Source organism: Schistocerca cancellata, chromosome 9 (genome assembly GCF_023864275.1).
Source record: "Schistocerca cancellata isolate TAMUIC-IGC-003103 chromosome 9, iqSchCanc2.1, whole genome shotgun sequence".
Taxonomy (NCBI): Eukaryota; Metazoa; Arthropoda; class Insecta; order Orthoptera; family Acrididae; genus Schistocerca; species Schistocerca cancellata.
The window spans coordinates 38,551,867-38,579,217 of NC_064634.1; the positions used below are offsets into that span (position 1 = coordinate 38,551,867).

The 27,351-nt window shown below is 44.4% G+C and overlaps 1 protein-coding gene across 1 annotated transcript in view; it reads left to right on the forward strand.

The window, feature by feature from the left end:
* Window positions 1-27,351, forward strand: part of LOC126100991 (spidroin-1) — a 117,667-nt gene that overhangs the window by 60,846 nt on the left and 29,470 nt on the right. The window contains exons 5-6 of the mRNA XM_049911658.1: window positions 19,071-19,315; window positions 26,423-26,728. Coding sequence (XP_049767615.1) covers window positions 19,071-19,315; window positions 26,423-26,728 — 551 coding nt within the window. The remainder of the gene's footprint in view (window positions 1-19,070; window positions 19,316-26,422; window positions 26,729-27,351) is intronic.

Sequence of the window (27,351 nt, forward strand, 5' to 3'; positions counted from 1 at the left end):
GTACCAGCGTGACTTCAAACACTTTGTTACAGAAAATGTTCAAAATGTCCTCCGTTAGCGAAGATACATGCATCCACCCTCCGTCGCATGGAATCCCTGATGCGCTGATGCAGCCCTGAAGAATGGGGTGTTGTATCACAGCCGTCCACAATACGAGAACGAAGAGTCTCTACATTTGGTACAGGGGTTGCGTAGACAAGAGCTTTCAAATGCCCCCATAAATGAAAGTCAAGAGGGTTGAGGTCAGGAGAACGTGGAGGCCATGGAGTTGGTCCGCCTCTACCAATCCATCGGTCACCGAATCTGTTGTTGAGAAGCGTACGAACACTTCGACTGAAATGCGCAGGAGCTCCATCGTGCACGAACCACATGTTATGTCGTACTTGTAAAGGCACATGTTCTACCAGCACAGGTAGAGTATACAGTATGAAATGATGATAACGTGCTCCAATGAGCGTAGGTGGAAGAACAAACTAAAATGAGCTCTAACATGGAAACACATGTCCACATAACATCTTTTCTTTATTTGTGTGTGAGGAATGTTTCCTGAAAGTTTGGCCGTACCTTTTTGTAACACCCTGTATAGCTTAATTTCATTATTACTCTGCAACGAGCCACCGCGTACCACAGGTCCAATATATAAAATATTAAGAAAATATTTCTGAAAATTCTCCGTAATTTTCTCAGTAATTTCGGATTCATCCTGTGTACCCTCGGGTAGCAACGAATGGTCCGCCCTTGGTAGCCGAGTGGTCAGTGCGACAAAATGTCAATCCTAAGGGCCCAGGTACGACTCCCGGTGGCTAGAAGATTTTCTCTGCTTAGGGACTGGGTGTTGTGCTGTCCTAATCATCATCATTTCATCCCCATTGACGCGCAAGGCGCCGAAGTGGCGTCAAATCGAATGACTAGCACCCGGCGAACGGTCTACCCGACGGCAGGCCCTAGTCACACGACGAGCATAAATGGATGAAAATCTTGTTTATTGACTACAAAGAGGACTGAAGGAATTTAAATACGATTTTATACACCCCATAGCACTTCCAGAAAGTAAAGGATTTGTACCTACCCTATTTCTACGACTTATACGTAAAATTCATTCACACGAGGTATCTCTATGTGTTTTCGTTGAAAACCGCCAACGAACTGTGTGTCACTACACCCCATGAGACATGCCTATATGATGGAAGTTCAACAGATTTTCATTTTCTGCACTAACTGGTGCCATTACTGATAGCAATTGGCGGGCCATATTGGCAATCAATACTGGTAAATCGCAGGATCCGTGCATTCATTCAACAATTATAAAAGCGAAAGGCAGTGTATTGTCACAGCTGAAGAAATATGGTAAGAAACGATGTAGAAGCTCCATAAATACTTCAAAACTGTATAAACGAGAAGGAATATCGATCATTACAGTAAATCTGAGTAACATAAGATGATAATGTCCTGAACGGCCACTAAAAACTCAGCTGCCTTGATACCGTTGCACATATGATGTATTTTTCTACTGGTCTCTGAATTTTCCAAATGCATGCTTGAGTAGAAAGGGAAGACTCATAATAGGTGTGTGTATAGAATCTCTCTGGGTGTATGCTTGTAGAATCAAATTCTGAAGCGCAGAGAAGCAGTTAAGAAGAAACGCTGACTTACTGCAAATCGTAATCGCAAAGTTCCATGAACCGTTATGATATCTAACTCCCGAATAGATCTACTTTCATATATATACCAGTACGAAGTTACAGAAACGATTCTTTGAAGGCAATAGTGACATTATTACGTTCCTTAGAAGAGACACTGAGGAAAAGCAAACCTACATTTATAATTCAGATGCGACGCTAATTGCAGTCGATGAGTCTTGTTGTTTGGGCCGCAAAGTAACTGACGATATCCGAAGTAATGAAAATATCAAATGCAGACAGACAATAAAAAAATGTTTACCTGAAAAAGGGAAATTTATTAATGTGGAATATAGATTTAAATGTTAGGAAGTCTTTCCTGAGGTAGAGCATAGGAAATGTGGACTACAGAAAATGCTGAGATTAATGGGTATCTCAAATAACTGATGTGAAGGTTCTGAATAGAAATGTGGTAAAGATTATCACACAGCTTGACTAAAATAAGTGACCGGTTAATAGGACACAACCTGAAAGCTCTAGGAATCGTCAGTTTGGCAATGGAAAAAAATGAGGGAAAAATTGTAGAGGGAGACAAAGGATGTTGAAGAGAACATAGGTCGCTGTAACTACACTATCTGAACAAAAATAACCGGACCCCGTATATAAAGCGGAATTGACCACCAAATATCATGAAAAACGGATTCGCTACTATAAAACGAGGCTTGCCAATGGAGAGATCATCATGATACTTTCTCAATTATAGAAGATTCCAGTTCCTAATCCGGATCTCGGGGAGGGGACTGCCAAAGGGGAGGTGACCATGAGAAAAAGACTGTATAACCAACGAAAGTATAAATTTCTACGAGTCGAGGCGTGGAATTTCAAAAGCTAGAACGTGGTAGGGCAAACTAGAAAATCTGAAAAGGTAAACGTAAAGTCTCACTCTAGATATAATAGGGGTCAGTGAAGTGAAATGGAAAGAACACAAGGATTTCTGGTGTGAGTAGGTGTAGGTTAATATCAACAGCAGCAGAACATTAGTATAACAGGAGGAGGATTCGTTATGTATAGGAGGATTGGGAAGGAAGTATGTTCAGTGATAGGGTTATTCTTATCGGAATTCACAGCAAACCAAACTGACAACGATAGTTCATGTATACATGCACGCGTCGCGAGCTGAAGGTGAAGACGTAGAGAAAGTATGTGAGGATACTGAAAGAGTAATGCTGTACGTAAAGCGAAATGAGAATCTGATACTCATAGGAGGCTGGAATGCAGTTTTAGGGGAAGGAGTACAAGAAAAGATTACAGGGGAATATGGGCTTGGGAAAGGGAATCAGAGAGGAGAAAGAGGTATTGAGCTAGTAATGGCAAATACCCCGTTCATGGAAAAGACCGGGTGATACGAGAAGACTTCAGTTAGATTACATCATGGTCAGACAGAGATTTGAAATCAGAACAGGATTGTAAGGCGCACCCAGGAGCTGATATAGACTCAGATCACTATGTAATATTGATGAAGAGTAGGCTGAAATTTAGGAGATTAGTCAGGAAGAAGTGGAATACAGAAGTACTAAGGCATTCCTGGCCAAGAGAAGTCTACTAGTACCAAACATAGGCATTAATTTGAGGAAGAAATATCTGAAAATGTACGTTTGGAGCACAGAATCGTATGGTAGGTAACACGGACTGTGTGAAAACGGGAACAGAAGAGAATCGAAGCATTTAAGATGTGGTGCCATAGATGGATGTTGAAAATTAGGTGGGCTCATAAGGTAAGCAATGAGGAGGTTCTGCGCAGAATGGGAGAGGAAAGGTAAATGTGGAAAACACTGACAAGGAGAAGGGACAGGCTGATGTTGTTGTGGTCTTCAGTCCTGAGACTGGTTTGATGCAGCTCTCCATGCTACTCTATCCTGTGCAAGCTTCTTCATCTCCCAGTACCTACTGCAACCTACAGCCCTCTGAATCTGCTTAGTGTATTCATCTCTTGGTCTCCCTCTACGATTTTTACCCTCCACGCTGCCCTCCAATGCTAAATTGGTGATCCCTTGATGCCTCAGAACATATACTACCAACCGGTCCCTTCTTCTTGTCAAGTTGTGATACAAACATCTCTTCTCCCCAATTCTATTCAATATCTCCTCATTAGTTACGTGATCTACCCATCTAATCTTCAGCACTCTTCTGTAGCACCACATTTCGAAAGCTTCTATTCTCTTCTTGTCCAAACTATTTATCGTCCATGTTTCACTTCCATACATGGCTACACTCCAAACAAATACTTTCAGAAACGACTTCCTGACACTTAAATCTATACTCGATGTTAACAAATTTCTCTTCTTGAGAAACGCTTTCCTTGCCATTGCCAGTCTACATTTTATATCCTCTCTACTTCGACCATCATCAGTTATTTTGCTCTCAAATAGCAAAACTCCTTTACTACTTTAAGTGTCTCATTTCCTAATCTAATTCCCTCAGCGTCACCCGACTTAATTCGACTACATTCCATTATCCTTGTTTTGCTTTTGTTGGTGTTCATCTTATACCCTCCTTTCATGACACTGTCCATTCCGTTCAACTGCTCTTCTAAGTCATTTGCTGTCTCCGACAGAATTACAATGTCATCGCCGAACCTCAAAGTTTTTATTTCTTCTTCATGGATTTTAATGCCTACTCCGAATTTTTCTTTTGTTTCCTTCACTGCTTGCTCAATATACAGACTCAATAACATCGGGGATAGGCTACAACCCTGTCGCACTCCCTTCCCAAACACTGATTCCCTTTCATGCCCATCGACTCTTATAACTGCCATCCGGTTTCTGTACAAATTGTAAACAGCCTTTCGCTCCCTGAATTTTACCCCTGCCACCTTCAGAATTTGAAAGAGAGTATTCCAGTCAACATTGTCAAAAGCTTTCTCTAAGTCTACAAATGCTAGAAACGTAGTTTTGCCTTTCCTTAATCTACTTTCTAAGATAAGTCGTAGGGTCAGTATTGCCTCACGTGTTCCAATATTTCTACGGAATCCAAACTGATCTTCCCCGAGGTCAGCTTCTACCACTTTTTCCATTCGTCTGTAGAGAATACGCGTTAGTATTTTGCATCCGTGACTTATTAAACTGATTGTTCGGTAATTTTCACATCCGTCAGCACCTGCTTTCTTTGGGATCGGAATTATTATATTCTTCTTGAAGGGTATTTCGCGTGTCTCATACATCTTGCTCACCAGATGGTAGAGTTTTGACAGGACTGGCTCTCCCAAGGCCGATGGAATGTTGTCTACTCCGGGGGCCTTGTTTCGAGTCAGGTCTTTCAGTGCTCTGTCAAACTCTTCACGCAGTATCGTATCTCCCATTTCATCTTCATCTACATCCTCTTCCATTTCCATAATATTGTCCTCAAGTACATTGCCCTTGTATAGGCCCTCTATATACTCGTTCCACCTTTCAGCTTCCCCTTCTTTGCTTAGAACTGGGTTTCCATCTGAGCTCTTGGTATTCATACAAGTGGTTCTCTTTTCTCCAAAGGTCTCTTTAATTTTCCTGTATTCAGTATCTATCTTACGCCTAGTGAGATAAACCTCTACATCCTTACAGTTGTCCTCTAGCCATCCCTACTTAGCCATTTTGCACTTTCTGTCGATCTCGTTTTTGAGACGTTTGTATTCCTTTTTGCCTGCTTCATTTACTGCATTTTTATACTTTCTCCTTTCATCAATTAAATTCAGTATTTCTTCTGTTATCCAAGGATTACTACTAGCCCTCGTCTCTTTACCTACTAGGTCCTCTGCTGCCTTCACTACTTCATCTCTCAAAGCTACCCATTCTTCTTCTTCTGTATTTCTTTCCCCCATTGCTGTCAACTGTTCCCTTATGCTCTCCCTGAAACTCTGTACAACCTCTGGTTTAGTCAGTTTATCCAGGTCCCATCTCCTCCCTTCACTATCTGAATAATTTCTTTTATCTCATCATACATTTCATCAATTTCTTCGTCATCGGCAGAGCTAGTTGGCATATAAACTTGTACTACTGTAGTAGGCGTGGGCTTCGTGTCTATCTTGGCCACAATAATGCATTCATTATGCTGTTTGTAGTAGCTTACCCGCACTCCTATTTTTTTATTCATTATTAAACCGACTCCTGCATTACCCCTATTTGATTTTGTATTTATAACCCTCTATTCACCTGACCAGAGGTCTTGTTCCTGCTGCCACCGAACTTCACTAATTCCCACTATATCTAACTTTAACCTATCCATTTCCCTTTTTTAATTTTCTAACCTACCTGCCCGATTAAGGGATCTGACATTCCACGCTCCGATCCGTAGAACGCCAGTTTTCTGTCTCCTGATAGTGATGTCCTCTTGAGAAGTTCAAATGGCTCTGAGCAGTATGGGACTCAACATCGTAGGTCATAAGTCCCCTAGAACTTAGAACTACTTAATCCTAACTAACCTAAGGACATCACACACACCCATGCCCGAGGCAGGATTCGAACCTGCGACCGTAGCAGTCCCGCGGTACCGGACTGCAGCGCCAGAACCGCTAGACCACCGCGGCCGGCATTCTTGAGTAGTCCCCGCCCGGAGATCCGAATGGGGGACTATTTTACCTCCAGAATATTTTACCCAAGAGGACGCCATCATCATTTAATCGTACAGTAAAGCTGCATGCCCTCGGGAAAAATTACGGCCGTAGTTTCCCCTTGCTTTCAGCCGTTCGCAGTACCAGCACAGCAAGACTGTTTTGGTTAGTGGTACAAGGCCAGATCAGTCAATCATCCAGACTGTTGCCCTTACAACTAATGAAAAGGCTGCTGCCCCTCTTCAGGAACCACACGTTTGTCTGGCCTCTCAACAGATACCCCTCCGTTGTGGTTGCACCTACGGTGCGGCTATCTGTATCGCTGAGGCACGCAAGCCTCCCCACCAACGGCAAGGTCCATGGTTCTTGGGGGGGAGGGACAGGCTGATAAGACATCTGTTAAGGCATCATGCAGTGACTTCATTGGCACTACAGGGAGCTGAGAGGGCAAAAACTCTAGAGGAAGACAGGTTAGAGTACATCCAGCAAATCATTGAGGACGTAGGTTGCAAGTGTCACTCTGAGATGAAGAGGTTTGCATAGGAGAGTAATTCGTGGCAGTCCGTATCAAATCAGCAGAAGACTGATAACCCCCCAAAAAAAATGAAAAGAAAAGAAAAATGGTTGATGATGTAGTGTTCAACTTCGGCACGAATTTTCGGTTGTGTGGCACCACGTGTGACAGATAGATCCGCTTTGAAAGTCTATATTCTTACATTCATCAAAAGTGTTCGTGTCGTTCTTACAGATTCTTTTACTGATTTTGTCAACACTCGTGTACTTCGTGATATATTGTGTTTTTTCGTACATTTGCGAGAGCCGCGAAAAATCTCGTACCGTGCTGTCAATTGCTACGTTTATCTGAACTTTTAATAACTTTAGCCAAAGTATTCTCTTTCAAAACCAGTCTTTCCCTAATTTAATTATAATTATGTTTACGCGAAAGAAGGTACAGCTTTGAGAATTTTTAGACGCTTGCAAACATATTAATTTCGTGAACTTACTAAGTTACGCTTGTTGCGCATCGCCAGTTGCGTAGCAAATGGGCATTTGTGATTTACTGTTACTGTGAATCGCTATAATATCGTGTCCATTTCGTTTTCTCTTTGAACAGGCGTGACTACTGGTAATACTTGTAGCGCATCATACCTATAAATTATACACAGTAAGCAAGCTTAGTATAAAGTTATTTGTTTACTGATCAAAAAGACACTACACCAGGTATAATGCAGCCGCACAGGAAGGGCCGCGTCAAACTGCGAGACCATTGGCAGCCACATTTAACAGGACTGCAAGGCACGCAATTTCACGCTGCTCAGTGGCACGGCGACTTCGGGGGGGGGGGGGAGTCTCTTTACCCAACAACCAGTACGCTGAGTTCCGCTGACACCTGCATATCAGAGGTGGTGCCAAGTGCGTAGGGAGTGTACCAACTTCGCTTGGTCTTCCCACATAGGGCAGATTCAGTCTGAGTAGTGATTCTGGAAGTATCGTCATACGGCAAGTGGTGCAACGCGTGTTGCACCCAATAACATTGTCGACATAATCGTTTTGGTGGTGCAGGTGTTATGGTATGGTGAGGCACAGTTTTGCATTGGCGTACTGACCTCCAAATCATTGAACACGGTGCACTCACCGATCAAAGTTACTGAGATTATTTATTCTCCATGTGGGTCTTTCCAGGAGTCCGTTCGGCCCTGACTTCTTTCTTAGGGTGACAATGCAAGACAGCGTCGTATAAGGGGGGTGAGAAGTTATTGGAATGAGAGGTTATGATACAATTCGCACTCACCACGTGTGGGATGTGGAGACACATGCATCGAAGACCATCCAGCAGTTGCCGAAGACACTGATGGAGAAACTGAACATCCCGCCACAAGAATTCCTTACTAAGCTGGTGGCCAGTTTGGGAGCACGTTGCAGAGCATGCGTTTCTGTCCGTGGTCATCCAACAGCTCACTGAGAACCATGTCCCGCCTTTTGTAAAGCCCATAGGATGGGCAGAGACTCCATTCTGATTATTTATTACCTTTGAATAACAGTGTCTTTTTTTTCCTCGCATTGCGCATTTCTTTCGGTTACTTTCTGTGCTATACTGTAGCAATTCTTTCTATGTATGGTCTAACTTTCCTAAAACTATGTTACTTGGCTATCACAGCATGCCAAAGTTATTTCGTCTTCACGTTGTGCGCGCCAGTGTGCAACAAATTCAATCTTTTTCCGTATTTCGCTTCTTGAAAAGCTTCATATCACTGACTTTCAAAATCAGTTACGGAAGTATGGAATGATGTGGCATTCCCATACAAGACCGTGGAGAACCACACTTCACCAACATGCACTACCGGTCAGTTAAAAATACACCCAACTATGAACATTCAGTCTGATATTTTCAAGAATCGCATAATTCGTCACTGTTTCGTCTCCTAATACACATGCTAAAGCCGCTATTGAAAGATATCCTACTGGACGTAAGACAATGCATGTGCTACCAACAAGGCTGATGATTTACCCGTTCCGCGTTTGAAGATCGTTGGGTCGGTAATCTCCTGCTACAGTTGACCGTATTAAACCAACTCATCTGGTACGGATTCCCCCCCCCCCCCCCCATGTATGTGAAACAATGCGTGAGCAATACCAAACTCCTGGCCTACCCTCGTCACACTTCGTCCCTTCTCAGTTTCCCAATGAGTCTTCTCTGTGTGATGTGATCCAGATGTCGCCCTCAGGCCATGCTGTAGGTGCCTTAACTGCCCTGTGATTGACACACGCTGTTCTTTGCTGTTCCTTCCACTACCTCGTGTTACGAGCCCAACACCATTTGGCGCTATAGTCACGCTCACCTCAAGGCATGCGACGTCCATCTTTCTATGGATGCCTGGGAGAACTCTGGCCACATGCTCCAGCGCTTTCATTTTTTCTACAGGGCAATTAGTATATTAAGTTGCTTCCCCTACCTCGTCGTTACGTTTTGGAGAGCAGTTCATTATTTGCAGTACAGTCATTGGCTGAATCTCTCTTGCAGTTCAATCTGCTCCGCACTGACTTGTGGATTGTGTGTTACTGTTGCTTAAGTAGTAGGTACTATTCTTTTCCGTTGCGTTATTTTATTCTTTGCACCTACTCTTTCTTGATATTTTTTGTAGTTTCCGGAAATACTGATAGTGAGTTTTTGGCACGCTCAAGATATCTTTCAGCATACAACCGTAACGTTTCTCTAACAATTTGGCGACATCCACTTTTAAGGAAATCTATATCCATTTTTTCGACTGTCGTGTGTAGCGTGAAATTCTGAATAGCTTCAGGAGCGAGTTGTCTGATCGCTGCAACAGTGCAGCACAGTAGACATGCTGAAACGTCCCCTTAGAACAAATTATACAAGACTGTGCTTAAACTGACACACAATATTTTCAGCGCAACGCAATCTGACTTTCAAAAATCCCTACAAAAGAATGGCCCTGACTAACATTAACCTATACCTTTCACAAATCACTTACCTCACAAAAATCTTCATTACTCGAACTACTGCAATACAGCGAAGGCCACTACTGCCAGCTAAATAAAAGATTCAAACTACTGAAGGCACTAACTACTGATAGGCATAGTTAGCAAATGAAAGATTTTAATAGAGAACAAACAATGTATTTACCTTAATAGTCATAATATATATAACAGTTCATGACAAATTTCAAAACTCCGCCATTTCTCTCCCCACATCCACCACTGCTGACGGCTCACCTCCAACTGCGCAAGGCTACGCGCTGTTCACATCCAGCTGCCGCTGCCCAACACTACAATGGCAGACAACAATGCAAACTAGCTACAGACTGCACACAGCACAGCCAGTGATTTTCATACCGAGCGCTACGTAACGTTGCCGATAAGAAAACATAAACAGCCTACTTACAATGCTTCAAGTGTACAGGTAAGCACGCGGACTTTACGTGACGTGCGTGTTTACTGACTTTCGCTACAGAAGAGCGGACGATTGTGGGACCTCTTCTCCTGACGACGCACAGTAAGTCAGGTCATTTCAAAACATGGGGAGAACAGAAAAAAGAGGTGTTTGTTTCAACTTCAGTCCCGCAAAATATTGTGTATATTGCACCGGTGCGTACTTGGCCAGCGCTGCAGTGATATTACAGTCTTAAGTCGATATGCTACATGGCGTGACAGTTGGCAGTGATCCAACAGTTACATATATTTCAGATATTGCTGGTGTAGCCTGTTTGATATATGTCAGCGATCCTGCTTGGTCGTCAGGATAAAATAAGGTGTGCAGCACTCTAGAAGGTCGGCTAGGCGCGCGGTCTAACGCGCTGCTTCCCGAGCGGGAAGGCATGCCGGTCCCTGGCACGAATCCACCAGGCGGATTAGTGTCGAGGTCCTGTGTGCTGGCCAGCCTGTGGATGGTTTTTAAGGCGGTTTTCCATCAGCCTCGGCAAATGCGGGCTGGTTCCACTTATTCCGCCCCAATTACACTATGTCGTCGATTGCTGCGCAAAGGCTGCCTCCGTCTACGCGTACACCATACTTGCTCTACCACGCTAACATTTGGGGTACATTCCTCTGGTATGAGACATTCCCGGGGGGGGGGGGGGTGGAGGGGGGGGGTTGTCCACTGGGGGCCGAACCGCACAACAACACTGGGAAAGGTGTGGGGCGGCGGTGGGGTTGGTGGACTGCTGTGGTCTGTTGTGGGGCTGTGAACCACTGACGGCTACGGCGGGGACGAAGCCACTCCGTCGTTTCTAGGTCCCCGGTGCAATACATACTCCAGAAGGCACTTTTACGTCATTTTTAATCGGTAATTTTTAACCGGTAATGACGTATATCGACTTAAAACTAAACGAATACCGATATTATTCGAAAGTGTTGGCAACAAAATTTCCTTAGCGTGACTCCAATTTTGTAAATGGTTCTCCTACTATCCTAATAGTACACTTAACAGATTCAAATGTATTTGCGTGCACGTATGTGTACCGTTTTAGTGGATGGCCATTCTTCTAGAGTCTGGCAGTGCCACAAGGTGGAACTGGGCCCCTCCTTATTGCCGTCATCTCAAAAACTGTTATCTGAGCAGAAAACGTCATTAGAGTTTTCTGGAGAATCCTTAGGGAGCTATTCGGAATAGTGATCGTAATTGTTTTTTCGCAAATTGGCAAATATTTTTTTGCAAGATTACAGCTCTTCGTGTAATAACGTTTCTTTCTCTAAATTCTGCAAAACTACTATAATTTGGAGCGGAGAACTCTAGAACTAAAACATATCAATCAGGAATTACAAAAAATGATATACTTCGTGAAAGTCACTTGTCAGCTTCACCGGTCGCACAATATTCTGCAGTGATGCGCGGTGGCGACAACTGTCCACATAGTTTCGATGCACGAATGTGCCGTAATCGAAACTGGTCCGTTGGTGATTGGTCGGTTAACTGAAGTCGCGCAGGAACCTCGGAATAAGCATATCGGGCATTACCCGTGAGGATTTTACATGCAAAGATTCTCATGAGAATGCATGTCGCATCCCATCGGCTTCTGGCATTTTCGGATCCATTCATCTTGAGAGTTTAGAAAATGACAGTTGAACAAGAAGAAACAGAGGCCATCTGAGGTAAAAAAATAACTGCTATGCGAACCATCTGCCAGTGGAACATGCGACTGCGACCCTTCTGAAAGTCGTAATGGCACAAGTGACGAACGTGGTTATGATTTCAATTGAAAAATGCAAAATCTCTCAACGGTGAAAAAATATAATCTACAGAAAAAAATGGTTCAAATGGCTCTGAGCACTATGGGACTTAACATCTTTGGTCATCAGTCCCCTAGAACTTAGAACTACTTAAACCTAACTAACGTAAGGACATCACATAACACCCAGTCAGCACGAGGCAGAGAAAATCCCTGACCCCGCCGGGAATCGAACCCGGGAACCCGGTAATCTACAGACTTCAAATTATTTGTTAATGCACTGACTTATGTGTCGACAACTCTAAGGATGTTTTCATCATTAAAAAATTATTTGCAAGTGGCCGGCTGTGTTTCTTCTGCGTTGAAACTAACATACGCTTGCTGAAAGACAGCCAATCTCAAAACTGGAAAATGTCAAACATAGAATGAAACGATTCCATACGGCAATTTCGACTTCTAATTCGTTATCAGCGACCTCTCTCTATTGTAAACTGGAAGTTCTACTCGAATTCGCTAAATTTATAATTTTTGATCCGTCAAATTGGATCTATTGTTCTCAGTTTTCTACTTCCGATATCTGAATCCTAATCAGCTACCGAAAGATTCTAAAAAAACCACAGGTTTTATGTCCAGGTTTTGAAGTAAGTTGGCCCACTGCGCATCGGGACAATGGCTTATGGCGCAATATCATTGCGAAAATACCCGCAAAAAAGTAGAAGGACGAAATTCCTTAATAAGAAAGGTGTCCAATAGCAAATGGGGTGCCAAACCTACCGTGGTCAGAACTTCAGCCGAAGCTTTGTGCTTCTCAACTGCCGAATATGCCTGCCCGGTATGATGCAGATCCGCCCACGCAAAAAAGGTAGATATTAGCTTGAATGAGACATGCAGGATAGTGACAGGCTGCATGAAACCAACCCCCATAGAAAATCTTCACAGGGCCGCAGGTTTCACAAACCCTGACTCACGTAGGAAAGCCCATGAACATACCGAGAAGCTAAAACAAACCTCTGATGCCCGTCACTCAATATTTGGCCTAGAGTGTGGCCCCAGCAGACTCAAATACAGTCGCCGTTTCCCAAGTTACGCCTTAGATGAGCCCCCCATGTACTATCCACTAAGAGAGGACCCACCAAGCGGTGTCTCTGGTAACTGGAAAACCTGTAGAACGCTTAACCGCATCAGAACTGGGGTGGCTCCTGTGAAATCTGATCTGATCAAAAAGGGTTTGTTGGACGAAAATGACGACGAATGCGACTGCGGCACTCGACAGGACATGGAAAATCTCCTAGAATTCCCTGCCTGCCCCCACAGATGTACCCTCGACGATCTATGGCTGGCTGAAGAAGAAGCACTGGACACTGCCCAATACTGGGAAACAAACTGTAGTTTCCGGAAACGAAAAAGTAAAGTAAAGTTTACTACCTGATCACATACGCTATGTCGTTTAAGTCCCGTTCATAGATTCTTTCCTATGTCACAAAGAAGGAAGTAGCTTCATTATAAAAAGAAAAAGAAAACAGTGTCATAATTCCACAGCTAAAATCTTTAAAAGTTACTTGTATATGTCCTAAAATTCACCACATTGTCCGCTATAACTTCGCAAAAACCGCAACTCGGCATATTTTCTCGTCATATAAATATTTTCGGTGGCCTGTCTCAGGAACCTCACGCAGAATATTTCAGTTAGCAAGTGGTTTTCTTGTGTGACGGACAGACGGTAAATGCACTGCTAATGGCTCCTGTATTGTTTCGTGTGGGAGGCCAGACGCCCGTATAGCCAGGCGGCGCATCGCTCTACACGGGGCGGGGCGGCAGAGGATACTGGCCCGCCCCAAGGCTAGCGGCGCTTTGTTCCTGCCAAGGACTGCGGAAAGGAACAGCTGGGCGGGGAGGAAGCACTAAGACTCGGCCGTGCCTCGCACCGCCGCGAACTGCGCCGGAAGAGCGCAATAAACAGCGCAGCCTCCGTCGATCCGCAATCTCCCGTCTCACACTCGGCAAACGCAAAATCTTGAACTATCATCAGCGACGTAAAGTTTAGGTCAAGGCGCTACGCCCTCATACCCCAGCCGACAATTGCCACAGTTCCTTCCAAGAATCTACCAAACTGGACGATTTAAATGTTGAATCTCAGTGGCAGATTTTTCAGCAAGTTCTGATAAACTGTAATCGAAATTTGTCTCCGTCCATTCTGAAGCATGGTGAATAAGCTTCCCTCTTTTCGATTAGCTGAAGTGGTACACAAATCAACCCAATGACAATGCATAGTGCGCTTAGGAGCTGGGTACACATTACAGAAGGACAGGCGCGAAAATTTCAGGAGGATAGATGTAGATGTAGCAGGTGGCATGCTTCATACTTAAAGTTGTGTGACATGACCACTGCTATTCACGATATGTACAGGGTGGGCAGAATAATTGCCCAGAAGAGTATTTCATGCACCTTAAGACAGGTAACCAAACTGTTGTGTACATAGTTCCGCGTAGTCAGCGCGTACACAACTTCCCCACTAGAGCGCGCTCTGCTAAGCCCAACAGCGCAGGCGCAGCTCTCGTCCATCTCCGCACTACGAGATGGCGTTGCCATAAAGACGGACCAAATTCTGCTTCCGCCGATCCGCGTATTAATATGTAACGCAGCCAATGAGATTGCTGCTAACGTAGAACCTTTTCTCCTCGCGGATCACAATCGCGCAGTGATACATGAACGCGCGAGATATTATAACGAGTGTACAGACCTCCGATTAGTCACTCTGCATTTGTCTGCACCAGTCTGTACCAGTCTGCATTTGTCTGTACCAGTCTATAGTCAAGTTTCAGTCTGCGCCTAATAAGATTACCATATTCCTGTACATAGCCATTAAGATAAATGTATAGACACTTTTGTCAAATATCAGAAATATATGTGAGAATAAGATTAATGTACCAATACCAAAGGAACTTCTGGTTGTCAATTGTAAATAGCATCAAGAACCAAGTTAAGTAAATTTTATGCTTGCTATTATTTTAATAAATGTGTGTGAAAATTAATCAAGTTCTGTGTAAAGTTGGTCACCGTCAATCTGCTACTCTAAGCGTGTATAGACACTTTTGTCAAATGTCAGAGATATATGTGAGAATAAGATTAATGTACCAATACGAAAGGAACTTAGGGTTGTCAATTGTAAAAAACATCCAGAACCAACATCAGTAATTTTTATGCTTGTTATTATTTTAATAAATGTGTGTGAAAATTAATCAAGTTCTGTTTAAAGTTGGTCACCGTCAATCTGCTACTCTAAGCGTGTAAGTGGCATTTCTATCGTCTGACCTAACGGCAGAAGATAAACACGCCGCGATAAGACCACGAGACATATTGCTGACACTCGTCTACTTCGTTAGAGCGACAAGTCAAATAATCTGATGGTGTGTGTACTGAAGGTCTTACAGTATGCACACCACACAAACATAGGAGGGCCACTCGGAAAGTAAGTTCCGATCGGTCGCGAAATGGAAAACAATGTGAAAATCCGGTCAAGTTTTGCACATATGTGTTGCGTAGTGTCTCTACTATGCCCATCGATCGCGGCACTTCGCTCTTTTCAGTTCTGAGCGCTCAGTGAGCACTCAGAGACGCCTAGAAAATCGTGTCTCCCGCCCAGTACGAGGGCCTGGTGACAGATTTCGCCTGATGTCATGTAACCTGCATAACAACTGTCCTGCGTTTCATTCTTCATGACAACTCTCGGCCGCACTGTGCAGGGGCAGTGAAGATGCTCCTCCACCGTTTTCGATGGGAGGTGTTTGATCACCCACAATTGTCTCGTTCTGAGTTTCATCTCTCCTCACACGAAACACTGGTTATGAAGACAACATTTTGGCACAGACAACGAGCTGTAGGCGAGCGCAGAGAATTGGCGGAAAGCATTGGCTGCTACCTTCTATGACTAGGGAATTGGAAAGATGGTACAACGCTACGACAAATATCTAGGTCGGAGCGGGAGCGGCGACTATGTAGACAAGTAGCTGTAAAGTGTAGCTAACTGTTGCAAATAAAGCAGTTTTGAGTTTCACATTGGTTTCCATTTTGCGACCGATAGGAACCTGCTTCCCAAATAGCCCTCGTGTATTATCCGCCACAGGTGTTGATGTTGTAAGTTGGGTTGCCTATCTTAAGTTGACGGAAAAATTGTAGAGTGAATTTTACGATGGCTGTCCAGAAAGTAATTTACATTGAAAATCAGAAATGTTTTATTTGTAATAGTTAGCTACACCTTCCAGCTACTTCTCTACGTAGTTGTCGTTCTGACTTAGACATTTGTGGTAGCGTTGAACCTACTTTCCAATACCCTCATCATAGAAGCCAGCCGCCAGTGCTTTCCGCCAATTCTCTACGCTGGCCTACAGCTCGCTGTCTGTGCCAAAACGTTGTCTTCATAGCCAGCGGTTCATGTGAGCAGAGATGAAATTCAGAGGGAGACAGTTACAGGCTGTACTGTGGGCGATCAAACATTTCCAACTGAAAACGATGCAGGAGCATATTCATTGCCCTTGCAGAATCCTGCTGAGAATTGTCTTGAAGAAGAAACAGCATGACAGTTATGTAATGTTGGCTGCATAGCTTCAGGCGAAATTTCTCACCAGGCTCTCGTACTTGGCGGGAGACACTATTTTCTAGACATCTTTACGCGCTCACTGTGAGCTCATAAATGAGAATAGCGACGCGATGCTATCTAGGGTCATACTAGAGACACTGCCCAACACATCTGTGCAAAGCTTTATCGGATTTTCATAGTCTTTTCCATTTCGCGACTGATCGTAAATTACTTTATGGACAGCCCTCGTATTTTGTCCACTCTACATAAATGACACCGATGATGATATATTCAGTGCTATGAAACTACTCACAGGCGATGCAGTTTCGTACAGGGAGGCAGTATTGTTGCAAACCTATTACCAAATACAGGGAGACGTGCATATGCCTGGTGCAAACATTGGCAGCAGAGTGTAAACGTAAGGAAATATAATTCTGTTATATAGATGTAAAGATCCGATATGAGTTGATTACACTGTCGGCGCTAAATCACTGAGATCAGACCCAGCCTTCACGTATCTAGCAATATCTATCCGCAGCGTTTTAAAGTGGAACGACCACCTGAATCTAATGACGCGGAATACAAAATCTAGACTCCTCAAGTATCTGGGTGTGACTATTTGAAATGCTCTCAAATGGAATGATCAGATTACAGAAGTAACGGGCAAGGCGAACTCTAGATCGGTTTATTGGTAGAATCCTGAAACGATGCAGTCCTTCAACACAGGAAATTGCTTACAATACGTTTGGTCATCCAGGCGTAGAGTATTGCTCGTCTGTATGGGACCGTTACCAGTTGGGTCTGATTCAAGAGATTGAGATGGTCCAAAGAAGAGCGGCAAGATTCGTGACTGGTACATTTAGCCATCGCGAGAGCGTTACAAATCTCATAGAAAGTTAGAATTGGGACATACTTCAGATAGACGACGCTCTAAACGGAAGGGGCTGTTCACTAAATTCCTAAATCCGATCTTCCACGAGGGTGAAGAGCGTATATTATTACCACCAACTTTCAAATCACGCAATGATCACCACTCAAAGACAAGGGAAATTATAGCTCGTAGTCAGACGTTCAGACAGTCGTTTTTTACTCGCGCGATCCGCGAATGGGAGAAAGAGAAATATAACTTTGGCGTGAATTGCGCCCTGCGCCAAACACCGCTCTGGGGTTAGCGGCGTATATATGTATATGTAGAAGTAGAATGAGTATTTCGACGCGAACGTGAAGCTTGAATGCCACAGTGTCATCGAGGAACTCGTTGTTTCTTCTTTTCAAACCTTGCATTTCCATTGTTTAAGTAACACACGAGAAAAGTTGCATGTAAAAACAGGCTTACCACATTTTCTCGCCTCTGGATTGATATGCCTTGCAGAAGTTTAATGGAACAGAAGAACAAGTCACCTGGTGGTCAACTTTTGAATCGATGATAACCAGTTGAAAACCTCGGTGCGGGATTTTTACCCCATCTACATCTACATCTACATCCATACTCCGCAAGCCGCTTGACGGTGTGTGGCGGAGGGTACTTTGTGTACCTCTATCGGCCCTCCCTTCTATTCCAGTCTTGTATTGTTCGTGGAAAGAAAGATTGTCGGTGTGCCTCTGTGTGGGCTCTAATCTCTTTGATTTTACCCTAATCGTCTCTTCGCGAACTGTATTTAGGAGGGAGCCATATACTTCTTGATTCCTCGGTGAAGGTATGTTCTCGAACTTCAACAAAAGCCCGTACCGAGCTACTGAGCGTCTCTCCTACAAAGTCTTCCACTGGAGTTTATCTATCATCTCCGTAACGCTTTCGCGATTACTAAATGATCCTGTAACGAAGCGCGCTGCTCTCCGTTGGAACTTCTCTATCTCTTCTATCAACCCTATCTGGTACGAATCTCACACTACTGAGCAATATTCAAGCAGTGGACCAACAAGTGTACTGTAACCTACTTCCTTTGTTTTCGGATTGCATTTCCTTAGGATTATTACAGTGAATCTCAGTCTGGCATCTGCTTTACCGACGATCAACTTCATATGATTATTCCATTTTAAATCACTCCTAACGTCTACGCCCAGATAATTTATGCAATTAACTGCTTCCAGTTGCTAACCTGCTATATTGTAGCTAAATGATAAGGGATCTTTCTTTCTATGTATTCGCAGCACATTACACTTGTCTACATTGAGATTCAATTGCCATTCCCTGCACCATGCGTCAATTCGCTGCAGATCCTCCTGTATTTCAGTACAATTTTCCATTGTTATAACGTCACCGGCCGGGATGGCCGAGCGGTTCTAGGCGCTACAGTCTGGAACCGCGCGACCGCTACGGTTGCAGGTTCGAATCCTGCCTCGGGCACGGATGTGTGTGATGTCCTTGGGTTAGTTAAGTTAAAGTAGTTCTAAGTTCTAGGGGACTGATTGCCTCAGAAGTTAAGTCCCATAGTGCTGAGAGACATTTGAACCATTTGTTACAACCTCTCATTATATACTACAGCATCATCCACAAAAAGCCTCAGTGAACTTCCGATGTTATCCCCATGCGGGGTCTTGCCCCCCCCCCCCTACTTTACATGCTGTGCGCATTGTGTCAGTGTGTGTTTTGTCTGTTGCAGGCGAGCGACCGCTCTGGCGTTGTGCGCGGATCGTACACATACTTGGACGACAAGGGCGTGCAGCGCACCACGGAGTACATCGCTGGGCCCAATATCGGCTACAAGGTGGTCAGCATGCGCAAGGGCCCAGTGCCCTACCTGCCGCCCACGAACACCATCGGCACCGGCGCAGGAGGCCTCGGCGGGGGCGGAGGCGGGGGTGGCGGCTTCGAGGGACTCAGCACTGCCGCCTCTGGCGGGACGGGGTACGTGACGTACGTGCCCCACGACACACTCCTACTGACGCTTAGACTACTGGACGGAGGGGGGTACCGGCACTGCCGAATACAAACACTGTGTTTGCTGGAAGGGCGGTGTATTTGACGCACATGTTGCAGGACTCTCTACTACCCATATATTGTACGTAACGTCTTGCAGGACTCTCTACTATCCATAAATTGTCTACCGGAAGGTCGGCGTACGTGACGTATGTGGCACAACAATCTCTGCTACTGTCTGAGTATGGTGGGGTGGGGGTACCGACATTCTCTACTACCAGCTCTTGCTCTATAGCAGACGCAGCTTATGCGCCACGTGCTCCAGCACTCTCTGCTACTGATGGACAACTGGAGTACAAGCATTACTCCTACCCAGACTGGGTCTACCACAGGGAAGGTGTTCATGACGTATGTGGTCCGGAACAACACTACTGGCGATTAAAATTGCTACACCACGAAGATGACGTGCTTTAGAAGCGAAATTTAACCGACAGGAAAAAGATGCTGTGATATGCAAATGATCAGCTTACAGAGCATTCACACGAGGTTGGCGCCGGTGGCGACACCTACAACGTGATGACATGAGGAAAGTTTGCAACCGATTTCTCTTACACAAACAGCAGTTGACCGGCGTTGCCTGGTGAAACGTTGTTGTGATGCCTCGTGTAAGGAGGAGAACGCGTATCGTTTCCGAATTTGATAAAGGTCGGATTGCAGCCTATCGCGATTGCGGTTTATCGTACCGCAACATTGCTGCTCGCGTTGGTCGAGGTCCAATGACTAGTAGCAGAATATGGAATCGGTGGGTTCAGGAGGGTAATACGGAACGCCGTGCTGGATCCCAACGGCGTCGTACCATTTGCAGTCGAGATGACAGGGATGTTATGCGCATCGCTGTAACGGACCGTGCAGCCACGTCTCGATCCCTGAGTCAACAGATGGGGACGTTTGCAAGATAACAACCATCTGCACGAACAGTTCGACGACGTTTGCAGCAGCATGGACTACCAGCTCGGAGACCATGGCTGCGGTTACCCTTGACGCTGCATAAGAGACAGCAGCGACTGCGATGGTTTACTCAACGACGAACGTTGTTGCACGAATGGCAAAACGTCACTTTTTCGGTTGAATCCAGGTTCTGTTTACAGCATCATGATGGTCACATCCGTGTTTGGCGACATCGCGGTGAACCCCCATTGGAAGAGTGTATTCTTCATCGCCATACTGGCGTATCACCCAGCGTGACGGTATGGGGTGCCATTTGTTACACGTCTCGTTCACCTCTTGTTCGCATTGACGGCACTTTGAACAGTGGACGTTACATTTCAGATGTGTTACGACCCGTGGCTCTAACTTTCATTCGATCCCTGCGAATCCCTACATTTCAGCAGGATAATGCACGACCACATGTTGCAGGTCCTGTTCGGGCCTTTCTGGATACAGAAAATGTTCGACTGCTGCCCTGGCCTGCACATTCTCCAGATCTCTCACCAACTGCAAACGTCTGGTCAATGGTGGCCGAGCAACTGGCTCGTCACAATGTGGTGTCGTGTTGAAGCTGCATGGGCAGCTGTACCTGTACACGTCATCCAAGCTCTGTTTGACTCAATGCCCACGCGTATCAAGGCCGTTTTTACGGCCAGAGGTGTTTGTTATGGGTACTGATTTCTGAGAATCTATGCACCCAAATTGCGTGGAAATGTAATCACGTGTCAGTTCTAGTATGATATATTTGTCCAATGAATACCTGTTTATCATCTACATTTCTTCTTGGTGTAGCAATTATAATGGCCAGTAGTGTACTTATACGCGGGTCGTTCAATAAGTAATGCCCCCCATTTTTTAAAGCCATTAATATAGATAGACAAACGCCCTGTTCGTGCTTCACATTTAACTTTTTTATGTGCGCCAGTGAAGTTTCGAACTCTTCTGGCGGATCTCCGAGCTGTAGTACAGCGTCAAAATGGCGTCTACATACGACTCACGTTACAAGCAGCGTACCGTTGCTGAATTCTTGTGTGTGGAAAAATAAACCGTTGCGAACATCGATAAACATCTGTATGTAGTGTATGGCGATGCTGTAGTTGGTGGGAATACAATTGGGCGATGGCTATAGAAACTTACAGCCTCAGGAAATGCAGTAACAGAGTTCCATTATCAACCACACTCGGGATGTCGTTTCACAGCCACTGCTCCAGACATGCTGAATCGTGCGGATGCCATTATTCCTTCCGACTGGAGCATCACAACCCGACAATTGGCTCTACAGTTGTCGGTCAGCTCTGAAAGTACGTCTGCAGTGACCGAGACTCTCGGGTATTCAAAGTGGTGCTCACGATGGGTTCCACGAACGTTCACAACGGACCGTAAGATTCAAGAAAGGCCATTTCATCCGAATTGTTGGAGCCGGCCGAAAGCTGGATGGACCACTTTGCACCGGAAAGAAAAAGGCAGTCCATGGAGTGGCATCATCTTCATTCACCACAAAAGAAGAAATTTAAGACAACTCCCTCTGCGGGAAAAGTCATGGTGACAGTCTTCTGGGATTGTTATGGCTTCATTCTCCTGTATGTGGTGCCAAGAAGGTCAACAATCAATTCAGAGGAATACGTGAAGACTCTGAATAAAGTCAAAAACCGTTTCCGACGTGTTAGATCTGAGAAGAATCCAGCAGAAATCTTGCTCCAACATGATAATACACGCCCCACACACAAGTCTGAGAACCCGGGAAGGGAACACATCGCCAGTGATACCTGTACCATTCTATACTGAATACGAAAAGAACTTGCTGCTGTTCTATAAGCAGTACCCTCTAAACACTGGAGCAGCAAAGAGTTACCTGTGATTGGAAAAATGCGTAGGTCATTCGCGTATTGAAGAACAGGAGGGGGAAACTACAGGACGATATTGATATCAACCTTGTGTAGAATTTTGATTCTCATTTTATGCTCGCGTACTTTGACATTTCCGAAGACCTAATCACTAGCAGCGATCATGTTTGTCCACGTGACGAACGAGTCCACAGTTGTATGCGAAGATTATTCTGATACCTCTGACAGTGGAATTCATATACCGGTACTGTTGTTGCTAAGGCTGTACTACAGGAGTCCGCAGCTCGTGGTCGTGCGGTAGCGTTCTCGCTTCCCGCGCCCGGGTTCCCGGGTTCGATTGCCTGCGGGGTCAGGGATTTTCACTGCCTCGTGATGAGTGGGTGTTGTGTGATGTCCTTAGGCTAGTTAGGTTTAAGTAGTTCTACGTTCTAGGGGACTGATGACCATAGATGTTGAGTCCCATAGTGCTCAGATCCATTTGAACCATTTTTTGTACTACAGGAAATTTTTACAAGTGGAGGTATGGACCAAAACAAGGAAAAATATCCATTAAACTTGTGCTCTAAAATACACATCGGAAAAGCTTGTTCAGCCTCGCTACTGAGAATCCTGTTCCTCTATTAGGTCCACACAACCTCTTCTGAAAAATGTGAAAAATAAGTCCCCGGGGCCTGTAACTTCGACGCCACCTTTCGTCGCTTAATGACAATTCCAGACACGGTTTCCCACCACTGCACCTTCTAAATGTCTAAGAAGCTCGTTCATGTGAATTTGAAACACACTGTGTACAAACTATGTTACTGATAACATACGAATTTCCATGAGGATTTTCGTGGTTGATGCTTTTATATGCAGAGAAATCGCAACGCTAGAAAACTGTAGCGAAATATAGAGGAGCGACGTTTTGTGTAGCGAATGTAGTCGACCTTCAACAGAAAAAATGTAACGTATTGTTCAGAAATAGGCATTTCACTTATTTATTTATTAAAGTGGAACGACAGCATAAATCTAAGGCACATGCCAGAATGAGGTTCTTTGGAAGAATCCTCAGGAACTATAATTCGCTCAGAAAGGAGGTAGATTACAAAATCCTCGTTCGGCTAGTGCTTGAACAATGGTCGACAGTCTGGAATCCGAACCAGACGAAATTAGTAGTAAGTGCGAAAGCATCACGGAAATCATCATCTGGCTATAATGGCTGATGCTACAGAGCATCACTGTGTCGTTCTCCGAGAGCGTACGTTTCTGCAAGAATCTACCTACGTATAGCTACCTTGTACTCGTATCTCACGAAAAGACCGTGAAAGAAAAATCGGAGAGGTTTGAGCTCACATGGAGGCTCACCAACTAATAGCGACTGGAACAAGCAAGGGGGCAAGCGACAGTGGTATTCGAAGTTAATATCGCAACAGACCATAATGTTGGTTGCTGAGTGTAGATGAGATGTTTTAATTATATTCGTACACTCCATTAAGATAACGGTATAGGGAACGTTGTTCTCAAGATATTGTGATGCGTGAAAAACTGATCAAGAAACGTAAATCCGCAGAATTTGAAAATGAACATGTGCAAAATCGTTTGGTGTAAACTAGTAATCAAGAGGAGGCATTAATGTATAACTGAATCCCTCTCTGGACCACCAGACGCACCCCCAAACGTAACCAAAAGATATAGAGAAAACCTTATTTCACTAAAACGTATGTACCCCAATCAAAAGGTCATCATTGGATTAGACAAAACATACAACAATGGTCTGCCAGTTTTGTGCTTGAAGAATGTGATCAGACATCCTTTGAAACAATACTAAATGCTTTCTCAGAAAAGTATATACAAAAATAGCTTGGATTCCCAATCAAGACGGAATTATTTTAGATCCAGTAGCAACAAGCAGATCGTACGTCTATGACGATGTGATGTTGAAACTGATATTAGAGATCATGCGGCACTCGTAGCAACAATGATCACCGAACTACACAGTGCAACTATAAAGAAGTAGGAAGGTGTACTTTCAGTTAACTAAAATAGAAGGCAGTTGCAACCAGTCTCAAGGAGGATCTTAGAGCTCTTAGTTCTGAGAAGGAACATGTAGAACCTGTACTCATGTTTCATAGTTGATCACTGACTGGATTGATACGACCTAGGACGATAGCTAATGGTTTGAGAAGGGGGATGGGAGCACACTTCATCAAATACAGTCTCTTTAAAGAAACGTCTACAGAACTAGCGACTGCTATACAGTAGTGAAAAGAAATACTATATACGGTTGTAGATTAAGAGATGCTAAATGAAATGTGTTTGTATATCAAAAGGTCAATACGTGAAGCTTCCAACACGTTCTGTGGCAGAATACAAACGCAAAACTTTCAGAAAACCGGAACAACTTCTGGTAGTACGTGAAGGCCTTGAGGGGCAGCGTGACTAGATACTCATGAAATTAACAGGAACAGAACCTGAGAGTAGCAGGACACAAGTAGACATTCTGGACCCTGTTTCCGAAACGTTCTTGACAACGCCCAGGAGTATTGGCCTGAGTTTAATTCCTGCAGCACTGCACAAATGAATGGCATAAATACTAGTGCCAGTGACGTTGAGATATTGTAGAAATAATTCAAACGAAAAAGCCCCCAGGGCCCGATAAAATCCCTATTACATTCGGTGCAGCTGATTTATTCCCTCTCATTTCCATAATATAGGGTCGTTACTATTAAACTTTCGCCACTTGAGAGGGCCACTTGAAAAACGTCTTCCTAAGCTGTAGAGGCAATCTGGTTTAACTACTATGCCGAGCTGCTATAATTTTGTCTACTTGGAGATACATTTCTTGTACATGTTCTGAGTAATTACATACGCAGTTTTCATCTTTTGGCAAGGAATTTCATTTGCTTCGTTTCGATTCATTTTATTGAAAGGTCTCAGTGAGATATTTTAATTGTGGAAGTAGTTTTATTTTACCATATTTAGTCTCTATGAATTTTGGTGCTTATTTCTTTCACGTCACGTGTTCTCCTGCTTCAGAAGATATTTGGAGACCGACTTTTTCTGCAGTTTCTTTCAGAAGTTCAGTCTGAGTTTAGAGCTGCCGAGATGTCACGTGTTAAGATTGCTAAATCGTCGGTAAATGCTGGACAGTCTACAAATAAAACTTTGAAAATGGCTGCTAAGGTTCAGTGACCGTGTCAGAATTATATTAGAACAAGTAAGCCCTCGGTCACAAATATTAAGTCAAAATTGACCAGGTTTCGGCGCTACTATGAGCGTCGTCTTCAGAATTAGACTAACTGTTCTAAAACATATTAGAATATAATACATCAATAAAGTTAAAGTTTGTTCTGACTGGAAAAGATGCAGTACTTACAAGTCACATATTAAAAAAGGATCTAAGCCGGAGAGGCGACGTCATGAATAGTTGTGAGATGACGAGCCGATAAGGGCTGCTCGTACTGTGAACAAGGGTTGCAACAAGACTGAGGTGCCCACGTTAGAAAGTGTGGGCAAGTAAACATGGTGTTGCTACGAGCGCCATCTAGTAGCCGCAGAAACAACTAGGCTACTGTACATTCAAAATTAGACACATGAAATTGTGATGCAGCTGATTCAGGCATAACGTAAGCACTAATAATAGGATGAAGTTACGTATTTATCTGCTTTAAGTACATACATTTTGTAATGTAAAAAAACGTTAGTTATGACATACAAGAAAACAGCAAAGATGTGACAGGAAAACAACATTTCGGTAAACTGCATGAATCTACAGTAGCCTAGTTGTTTCTGCGGCTACTAGATGGCGCTCGTAGCAACACCATGTTTACTTGCCCACACTTTCTAACGTGGGCACCTCAGTCTTGCTGAGACCTTTGTTTACAGTACGAGCAGCCCTTATCAGCTCGCCATCTCACAACTATTCATGACGTCGCCTCTCCGGCTTAGATCCTTTTTTAATATGTGACTTGTAAGTACTGCATCTTTTCCAGTCAGTACAAACTTTAACTTTATTAATGTATTATATACCTAATATGTTTTAGAACAGTTAGTCTAATTCTGAAGATGACGCTCATAGTAGCGTCGAAACCTGGTCCATTTTGACATAATATTTGTGACCGAGGGCTTATTTGTTCTAATATAATCTACAAATAACTGGCCACTGCCTGAAGTGATTTACAACATTATTCGGTTGCACCATATTTCACAGGCAGTACACTTAAAATATTCGTAAGAGCAGTATAGTGTAGCAGGCAGCAATAGTGAAGCTGGTGATGTTCCGCAGGAGGCCGACGTCGCCTACGGCGAGTACGCCCGGCGCTGGTGCCGGGTCCCTGTTCGAGTCCAGCGCGGGCAGCACCTTCCCTGCAGCTGGAGGTGGTGGTGGCGCCGGTCTAGGAGGGGGCGCTGGAGCCGGCGCCGGAGGCTTCCTGAGCCCTGGGGGCGGCGCCGGGGGCGGCACCACGGGGACCGGCTCGTCCATCTTCAACACGCGGCCGCAGCGACCCACCACGGCACTGCTGCCCGCTGCAGGCTCACACACCCCTGCCCCGCCTGGAGGCGGCGGCTACACCGATCAGGACATATTTGGGTACGTCCTCCCAAAGCCTGTACAGCCGGCTTTAATTGAAGCTCTGAGCAGCGTATTTCTCTATCCTGCCACTGGTTCAATACTTCACCTGTCTCCAGACATAACAGTTAATAATGACAATAACGTCTTTTCCTGCACTTTCATGCTGTACAGTGACTACCAAACCTGGCTAAGCTGCCCAAATACTACACTACTCGCCATTAAAATTGTTACATCAAGAAGAAATGCAGATGATAAGTGGGTATTCATTGGACAACTATATTATACTAGAACTAACATGTGATTACATTTTCACGCAATTTGGGTACATAGATCCTGAGAAATCAGTACCCAGAACAACCACCTCTGGCCATAATAAAGGCCTTGATACGTCTGGGCATTGAGTCAAACAGAGCTTGCATGGCGTGTACAGGTACAAATGCCAATGCAGCATCAACACGATACCACAGTTCATCAAGAGTAGTGACTGGCGTATTGTGACGAGCCAGTTGCTCGGCCACCATTGACCAGACGTTTTCAGTTGGTGAGAGATCTGGAGAATGTGCTGGTCTGGGCAGCAGTCGAACATTTTCTATATCCAGAAAGGCCCGTACAGGACCTGGAACATGCGGTCGTGCATTAGC